General features: G+C 37.7%; 1 protein-coding gene across 1 annotated transcript; it reads left to right on the top strand.

Annotated features, from left to right (window-relative positions):
• Positions 1-1,737: 1,737 nt before the first annotated feature.
• On the top strand, positions 1,738-8,396 carry LOC127386237 (interstitial collagenase-like). Its single transcript, XM_051622946.1, has 10 exons — positions 1,738-1,842; positions 2,804-3,048; positions 3,324-3,472; positions 3,563-3,688; positions 4,412-4,573; positions 4,941-5,058; positions 5,722-5,855; positions 6,904-7,063; positions 7,976-8,076; positions 8,296-8,396. The coding sequence occupies exons 1-10, from the start codon at positions 1,738-1,740 to the stop codon at positions 8,394-8,396; spliced, it is 1,401 nt and encodes a 466-aa protein (XP_051478906.1).
• The last annotated feature ends 1,475 nt before the right edge of the window (positions 8,397-9,871 follow it).

The raw sequence follows: 9,871 nt of genomic DNA, 5'->3' as shown, positions 1-9,871 counted from the left end.
GGGTAAATATCTGCATTTGTGTGACAACCACCAGGTTTAGAGGCAAAGAGCTGTTTAGTTTGGCTCTGCAAGACATGATGGGGCCTGTCTGCCATCAGCAGTCCTGCCCAGGATGCAACAGAGCAGACATGACAACAATGCATTTTTGCATTTCCTTCTCTCACACCAACATTTACTATTGCTTTTTTAAGGTTTCCAAGGATGCTCTTTACCCCTGACAAGGACAGCAGTACCAAAATTATTGTGAAAGTTGTCTGGCCTGTACTTGACAACTGCCAGAGTTAGCAAAACCATCTGCTCTGGTGCTTAGTTGTCCTTGCAGTCAGAAATGTGTTGCTGAATTTAAGGCTTACACTAGGTTTCCACATATGTCCTGGGTATTAAACTCTTACTGTGGACTGACATCTAGCCAATAGAGTCAACGACGTATAGTGAGCAATCCGTCTTATCTTACAGGCCATGTCATATGGTCTCTTGAATCACTCACTAGAATCTATTGTCCAAAATGGGAGCTTAAACACTGAAATAACTTATGGATATCTACATGATGAAATATTTAAACCTGATTCAATCTCATTATTCATTTGCGTGTACCTGAGTCACCCATCTGGGGCTGGCTGCCACGACACAGGATCTGTGGAGACCTTCATCCTTCCAGGCCAGATGAAGGTCAAGTGGGATTCACTAGAGCATCTCAAAAACACTAATCCTTGGGTAGCTGAATACCAAACCTCATGGCTAAACTTAACTACTGTTGTTTAAGGCCATTCTAGAGTCTTGGAGAATACTGACTGCTTCCCTTTCTGGAGAAAAACTTTAATATATTTAACAGCATTTATCATGGTTCCCTTTGGTCTTCATTTCATAAAACAGGGAACACAGTTACAAAATGGTTACTTCAGTCTTTCTTTTCTACACTCACAAAATTTCTGTTTGGTTTCATGGAGTTTCTCCAATCAGAGTTCATCTCTCTGCCTAGATCCAAATACGCTATTGCAGCTGAGACCTTACCCATAGTGGTAAGAGCATAAACATTAATTTACTTACTGTACATATGGGAACCCAGTTTGTGCATTTCAGTAACATGACTGATTTTTGTTAATATCAGTCAAAAATATTGAATAATTTTAGCACTCATTTTTGCTTGCATTGCAAGATTGTTTTAGACAAAGCTTTGAGTTAGCTGATGACAGCCCTCCTGGGGTTATGATGATGACTGTTCCTAGAGAGGATCAGTTCTTTGCACTGTCTTTTATATTTTCTTATTACAAATGATGAAATTAAATGCTATATTTTTAAAATATTAAAACATATAGTCATATGTACTGCATACTGTTATTCATTATCATACAATGTTATATTATGTTCCTGTTATATGTTATTTTTTTTCTCCAGTTTGTCAAAACTTTGTACCATGAATAGCCTAAACTCATTATTCAAAAAAAACCTATAAAATATAGCTCCACATTTTACATACACAACATTTCCTCAGCTATTAAATATACTAGAAAATTTGCCAAAACAGAAGGCTCAGGCAAAATAAGGACAGTAACATTAGTTAAACACATTGCATCACTACTTGATGATGAAACTGTTACGCATCTTTTTTACTAATCAGAGGATATTACACAGCATGAGTCAGAGTGTCACTGATTTACCAATTAGCTATATAAACAGACCTGAGAAGCATGTTCAATAGCTCAGGAGTGAAGCTGAGGCAGACAACCTTAGACAAGGATGAAGACATTTTCATTTCTCCTGTTGCTACATGTGACCCTCTCCTCTGCTTTTCCTGTGGCTCCAGAAGCAGAAGATGAAGGCAAAACCCTAGAGCTTGTAGAGGTAAAAACTTTTTGGTGCATTTCTAAATGAAACCTAATGTTGTCTGAGAGGTAACTATAGTTGAAATTCTTTTCACAGAATATGGCTTGAAATAGAAGGTGTGCCATTTTGCAGAGATTTCAAGAGAAAGCTTTTGCTATCAATCTAGAAAACATGTGAAAATTATGTGGAAATTACTTACTCAAAAGTCATCATAACTTTTGATGTTGGCAGTAAAATAATAACAAAACCAAAGCATCAGTTCTAGCAGTGAGGCTCTGTGGCTGTGCAGAAACAGCCAAACTCAGCAAAAATATACTTTTCAGAATCTGCTTTGAAGTTTGTGATATGACTGTTCTCAGTAATGAAAGGGAGGAAACTTGTTTGAATCAGGCATGTATTTCCATGTTTTGCTGAATAGATTTTTTATGGAACATTTTGGAAAAAAGGGACACCTATGAAAAATACAACACTTATATAGACAAAACACTATTTATTGGAGACAGAATTGTAGAGATTTAGTAGGGAGACCTGAGAGCCTAATACAATAGTTCTTAGCTAGCTATAAATAACATGATTTGCCAAGTGCTGACTTTCTGGCAGTAGTCACCTGCTTTGTTGGGGGTCCTGGCTGTGTAGTGTCTCACTGCCAAACTCATTTTCCTTGAATGAGACCTCATAAATTGTGTTGTTACAGTAATCGAGCACCATAAATAATGTGGAATTAATTATTAAGAGCAAATATTAGATTTCAAAGGTGTTTCTTCAAATTGTTCCATCCGTGAAACAAGAAATTCGGATGTCTATAAGCAAAGTGTTACATCTGACTCTTCACACCAGTTCCTGGAGAAAAGAGGCTATTCTTGCTTCTGGTAAACACAGGACATGGAGATATGGGAATAGTTCAAGATAACTCCGAAAATTTAAGTGTGATTGAAGACAGTACTGATATGCCACAATGCTCTTTTTTTAATTCTGACAGACTTATCTACAGAATTTCTACAATCTTCAAAGGGATCACCAGCCTCATTTAAGAAACAAGGGTGAAAATCCCCTTGCTGCAAAGCTCAAGGAAATGCAGGCATTCTTTGGACTACAAGTGACAGGGAAACCTGATCTTCACACTTTGGAGATGATGAAAAAGCCCAGATGTGGTATACCTGATATAGGGGAATACGTGTTCACAAAAGGGAATCCCAAATGGAAAAGTAATAATCTGACATACAGGTAACCTTTCCTAATCTGGTTCAAAAAAGTTATAAATCTGGCATCCTAACTTGGAGGGTTATGAAGTACATTATGCCATGTGTGGACATGCAGAGGGATTAACTGATTTCTGTAAGAAGACAGGCACAGTAGAAGGTGATATCTAAAATGAAGCCATTACTAATTTTCATACATAAAAGATAAATCTAAGATTTGTGATTTTTGTACAAGTTATCGGTTTTTGGCTAAAATGCTGTATTCTTAAGAATATATAATATATTTGGTTTTCCTTGAAGGATTTTGAATTACACTCCAAAAATGAGACATGCTGATACAGAGGAAGCAATCAAAAAAGCTCTCAGTGTTTGGAGCAATGTGACACCATTGACGTTCAGAAGGGTTGAGGACAAAGAAGCAGATATCATGATCTCTTTTGCTTATAGAGGTAACATTGACATCTTTATGTTGTAAATAGCCAGCTGCAATAACAGAAACATTTGATGATTCTAATTTATCTTTTTCCTCTTCATTTTAGACCACCGAGACAACTCGCCTTTTGATGGCCCCAATGGGCAACTGGCTCATGCTTTCCAGCCTGGTGAAGGTATTGGTGGAGATGTGCATCTTGATGAGGAGGAAGCCTGGACAAAATATGGAAGGGGTAAAGATTTTGTAACTGGATTAATTTATGCAGATTAACCTCGTACAATCTTAACTCATGTGGTGGTTAGTTCATGAGCATAATTGCAGGCAAAAAATGAGCCAAAGTGGCAAAATTGTCCTTTAAAACAGCTTTGCTCTTTTTGTACCATTTGTAGGAATCAATGCACAGAAAAGACATTTTTAGGTCATAGTGGTTTGTAATGGAAAATAAGTCAGCACTCCAAAATACTTGATTTGTTCAGATAAAACCCAAAATGTGGATACAGGAAGATCTCATGGTAAAATTCTCCAGTTAACCCTTTCTTAGCCAAGCACTTCAGCTTTTGATGCTAACCAGGGTATTCAAGCATCACCAAGACTTTCGTCTCAGGGTTTGTTTTGAAGGTTTTTATTCTGTTGGATCACTGAACCTTCTCTCATCTTTGGCATGATCCTTGATCTGTGCAGTTTATGTGACAGCAGGAGAAAAGGGTCTTGTGTTTCCGACACAAGGACACTACAGAAAAGACAAAGAGACCATAATTAAGGCCCAACATGCCCCAAGTACTTGTACAGCTCTTCTGTTGCAAGATTTTCAAGCTGTAATGTTGATAGCACTACTTACAGCCTCTCTTATACCTGCAGTGTATTTTGGGATGATTCAAAAGTGTTTTCCATTTAGTCAACTATGCTGAATACTCAATCAGATTTTACCCTGTTTCATATGATTTATATTCTTCAGGCTACAATTTGTTCATTGTTGTGGCCCATGAGCTTGGTCATTCACTGGGTCTGTCTCATTCAACTGATCCTGGGGCACTGATGTATCCAGCTTACTCCTACACAGACCCCAATGAATTCCTTCTTCCTCAGGATGATATTGATGGCATTCAAGCCATCTATGGTAAGAAAAACAATTTTTATTTAATATTTCTATTTTTGAGGCTGGTAAACAGTAATAAGAATATGTTTAAAATATACTTATCCCAGCAACATGAGAAGTTTAGCTGTTGCTGAACAATGGATAATCAAATAGGAAAGAAACATGGAAGTTAACTTCAGCTGAGCCTGGTTTTGCAAAAAAACTTATTTTGGAAAAGGAACACAATTGGCTTTATCAACACTAAAAGCCTACTTTTAGTGACAGACCGTTAATTCAGAACTCTATGCCTTCTCACTCTCTGTAAAGAAGGTTCTTGGTGTCCTCAAACACCTTCTGAACACTACCTTTATATTTCTCTGTACTAAAAGATAAAATAATCTTCCTATAGGTAAGTCTAATGCTGCTGTGCAGCCAACAGGACCTGTAACTCCACAAGCCTGTGACCCAAATTTGACATTTGATGCTATTACTACACTACGTGGGGAAATAATCTTCTTTAAGGACAGGTAACCATAATAAGCACATCTATTATCTCTTTAAAATATTCAGTACTTTTAAAAAAACCCATAATCCATGAGAGAAATTTGTCCTTTTGGAATGAAGCACAAAGAAAACCACTAGAAAACCACTATGTATTTACACAAGCAAGAGTTCTCGAATCCTTAACCCAAGAGCTGTAGTTGACAAGAGTGGTGAAGGAGATGAGAGCTTGTAGGTTGTTTTCCAACTGTTCTGTTGCTTTCACCACTGTTGAGACAGACTTGTCCCAACTTGTTTCAACAAATAGCAAAGCAAGAGCACCTTCATATATCCCCTAGCAATGTGTCCATGGGTCCCACACTGTAATCTTTCTGCTACTTGTCTGTGTCAGAGCAGGGGCAGAAATGAAAGCGCTGTTATGCAGAAAGATGTCAGGTGGCTACTGGAGTGAATTCTTGGCCTGCCTGTCCTATAGACAAACAGAAGGGCTTATATTCATCTTGCTGATTTTTGGCATGTACCTGAGGTGCTAATGTTCAGAGTGCAGTCACTCTAGGTTTTCTCTGCATTCAGTGGAGGGAGTTATTGCCACTCATCCCCCTCCTGATATACTCCAGGAGTTATAATAATTGTTTTGCACTCATGATAAGAGTGAAAGTATTTTAATATATGCATTTTGTTTAAACCAGATATATGCTGCGCAAACATCCTGCAAGGACAGAGACAGAACGTAATTTTATCTCACTGTTCTGGTCAAAGTTGCCATCAGGAATTCAAGCTGCTTATGAAAACATTGAGACGGATGAAGTTTTGGTTTTTAAAGGTAAAGGAATCTGAAATTCTCTACATTTTGTGACCAGTTCTTACCCCCTGCTCCTTTGCAAGCTATACAATCACAGAAGTCAAAGTGTTTTGTTGAGAAAGATCAGTGAAACAGAGAACCTTACAAACCTGCAAATAATCACACGAGAGCATTGGTTATATCAGTTATATTGCTGTAACGGATCTCCAGAGGTCAGAAACATGAAAATTTGCCCCTCTATTATAGTTAATACTCTGAAAAGCAAGATATGAAAACATCTTTCCTTCTTCAGGTCTGGTTCTCCTCAGTTAACAGCATTTTGCTTTAAGCAGAAGGATTTTTGCTGAATTCAAATGGCAAATACAGGCACTCCTGCACTACTGTTACCAACATGCTTATTAGTATTTTGTCATATTTTGGGGGGGAAAAAAACCAAAGAAACCCAAAACAAAAGTTGGTGGCAAAGAATACTGGGAGAGGAACACTGATCACTGAAAAAAACCAGCAAGTGCTTTTCTTTAAAGTCTCAAATACATTTTAAATGTCTCAAATGACTTCATTATGCACATATTACAGCATATGATCTATTACCATATAAGAATATGTTCATTGCATCTAAAATTACTAAAGCATATTGATTAGACATATGTCCTTAACAGTCTAATTTAACACATACTGTCTAGTCTTCAAAACATTATATGGCTCTGTAATCAAATAACATATTACAGGAATTTAATAAACTCAGTATCCAAGTCTAATGTCAGTAGACTACCACATCAACCTCCAACCTTTCCCAAGTTGCTCCCTGGAAAAATATTTATTTGAAAAAATCTGGGAAAAATACTATCTACATACCCTATAGTTCTAGTGCTTTACTCATAAAAACAAAAGATGGTTTCAATGTCTTCACAATGTAGCTCCAGTGTAAGAGTTAGAACTATTTTCTAAAGTAATAAACTGGAAGGAATAATACTGATATGTAAGACATATTGTTTGCTACTCATCTAAAGGGCAAGTCAATGGTATTCATAAAGAGCAAAAATAAATGAAATGTGTTTCTGTTTTCCAGAGAGTAAGTATTGGGTTATCAGAGGATATGACGTTGCACCTGGCTATCCTAAACCAATCTATCATTTGGGATTCCCAAAGACTGTTAAAAGAATTAATGCAGCTTACAGTGATGAAAACACAGGAAAAACATACTTCTTTATAGCTGACAGATACTGGAGGTAAGAGTTAATTAAAGCTTACCAGAGGGCATATTTTCACTTTCCTCGAGGATTGATGTATTACTGTAAAATCCAAGTGCAATAAAATATAAGACAGGCATATTCTAGAAATTTGAACAGTACTCTCTGGAAGTTTAAAAATTTTAAGTGTTTGCTGTGAAAATCAGCTTTTCTATAGGAATTTTTTGCCATTCATTATATTTCAGTTGCAGCAACATACCTACTTGCAACTGAACGAAACATCTGCCCAATAAAAGAGTGATCTTCTATTAAATCATGTTTTCTCACAACAGTGCTGCTTCTCTGTGCAATGTTGTGATCTTGTCCGCTTTTCATTCACATTTCAAACAAAATGAACTGCTGATAAAAGATGTTATAATTTATTCTCTGTGAGCAAACTAGAAATATTCTTCAGTTGAACAGCAGGTTTTATTTATATTTATAATTCAATATTTCATGACAAATTTTAGAGAGTAATTTTGTTTAAGAAGTACATGGTTGACAGTAATTCAAATATGTTTCAGGACTGTGCTACCATCTTCTACTCCCAAGGTTTATGTTTTATTTTTATACTGAACTAAATGTGCAGGGCCTTGAAGTAGAACCTCACTATATGCGCAAGGGACAGCCAAGGTCCTGACAGGCCAGAAATGCATTAGTATATTGCTAGTCTGCATTCCCAAGGTCCTTGAAAGTCTTGTTGCAAACTTTATCGAAGACAGGAGATTCTAATCCCAAACACTGATAATGTGAGAACCTTAATACACAGTAGGAAGAATAAAAGAGCTACTTTAGCTACTCTTCATAAAATATCTAAGTTACAGTAGAGTTGTGCATGTGTGTGAATTTGCTTTGGACTTTACAAATATTGTCTGCTTCCTCACAAATTGCAATGATGTTTCTTGTGTTAAGGTATGATGAGAACAAAAAATCCATGGATCATGGTTATCCCAGGAAAATAGCGTCCGATTTTGGAAAAATTGGCAGAGTTGATGCTGCTTTCCAGAAAGATGGTAAGTAAACCATACCCGTAATCTGGGTTCCCTTGAATATTTGGGCTTCTATAGGTAGAAGTATTTGTTTTCAAAAACCTGTTGCTAACCTTAATAAGATGGAAATGGAAAATAGAAAGTATATGCGGATTGTTTATGTTGGTGTTTTTTTATTTGTTTTTCCAAAATACTGAAGAGAAGTCACCTGTGAAATATAACTGGATTACATTTGATTTCTAGGTTATGTCTACTTCTTCCATGGAACAACTCAGTTCCAGTTTGATCCTCGCACCAAAAGGATTGTCAGAAAAATGAAGAGCATCAGCTGGTTTAATTGTTAACTGCAATGTCTTTCCATATGCACACTGTATGGTTTTTGTGCTGATTTTTCAGCATTTCATGACTATTCAGTCAGAATCGATGCCTGCCAAATTTCTGTGGCAGTAGAGTTAATATTTATTTATTGTAAAACAAATGCATGTATGGAATTTACCACAATTTCACCTGCCACATTACAATTTCCTAATAAATTATGTTTGTCACATCATTATGTCCTTAGTGTCTTATTTGCACTAATACTCAAGAGCTTCCAAACACTAAGGAGCATATTTTGGAATGAAATGTCCGAGGTTTTTCCCAAAGCCAGAGAAAGAAGTAGCCAGTTGGCTCTTAACTTCATTACCCACACAAGCCCTGGTGAAAATCCTGTGGGTAATCAGGCCAGTTGGGGATCACTAGCATCAGTCTACAAATCACACTTCTACTTTCTGTTTCTCCTTCCCCAGCTCCCACTCCCTTAGGGTGTATCTCTGTGCAAGTGTACATTTTTATCTCATTTATTTGCATTTAGGAACTGGGTTTAAGTTTGGATATGTAGATTAGAAAGAACCCCCAAGAACACTGAAACCAGTCTTCCTGCTATCACAAGTAGCCACATCATATAATGAATAAATAAACCTCTTTAGATTTTTCAAGTGCTTATACTCCAATAGTTAAAAGCTACTAAGGTGTAGACTTTGTTTCCAGATGATTTCCTGGCAGCCTCTGAAATGCCATCTGGCTGGTCTCCAAACTTCTCCTTCCTGTTTACTCTCTAGCAGCAAAGGAACCCCTTTGCAGGTTCACAAGCAGTCACTGTCTCATGGGACATTTTGGTCTTGGTGCCATGCATCCAGCTGGGGGTCTGTGAGCCTGCAGCAATTCCAGTATGTCCCAAATGGTGCAGAGCATCTGCAGATGTATTTTGCTACCAGCACAGAGACATTGATCTCTTCTTGCTGCCTCTTTCAGGGCAAGTTTTATATCTGCACAACTTGTGTGACAACTGCCAGGTTTAGAGGCAAGGGGCTTTTGAGCTGTTCAGTTTGGCTCTGCAAGGCATGGCAGGGCCTATCTGCCATCAGTATCATCTTTTCTGGGGTGCAACAGAGCAGGTTCCCAGCCCATGGACCAGCTCAGGGGCCAGAATGAAGAACGTGATTTGATCTCTGATGAGGTTCCCACAGACTAAAAAAATTAATACATAACCCCCATTTTCAAAAGTGGGAAGAAAGAAATACCCAGGGAACTACAGGCCAGTCAATCTCAAGTCTGTGTCTGGCAAGAGCATGGAGCAGACCCTCCTGAAGGCTCTGCTAAGGCACATGGAAAATGGAGAGATAGTTGGAGGCAACCAGTGTGACTTTACCAAGGGCAAATCGTGCCTGACAGATTTTATGGACTTTTATGATGGGGTCACAGGATCTGTGGACAAGGGAAGAAAAGCTCACATCATTTACCTGGACCTGTGCAAATTGTTTGACACTGTCCCACACAA

This window comes from Apus apus, chromosome 1 (assembly GCF_020740795.1).
Source record: "Apus apus isolate bApuApu2 chromosome 1, bApuApu2.pri.cur, whole genome shotgun sequence".
NCBI lineage: Eukaryota > Metazoa > Chordata > Aves > Apodiformes > Apodidae > Apus > Apus apus.
This window is presented reverse-complemented; position numbering and strand designations above follow the sequence as displayed.

Bases quoted from the DNA above. Each gene is read 5' to 3' on its own strand.
- LOC127386237 (XM_051622946.1), top strand. From the start codon at position 1,738: ATGAAGACATTTTCATTTCTCCTGTTGCTACATGTGACCCTCTCCTCT. The intron at 3,049-3,323 runs GTAACCTTTCCT...TTTTCCTTGAAG, and splicing joins AGTAATAATCTGACATACAG to GATTTTGAATTACACTCCAA. The intron at 7,064-7,975 runs GTAAGAGTTAAT...TCTTGTGTTAAG, and splicing joins ATAGCTGACAGATACTGGAG to GTATGATGAGAACAAAAAAT.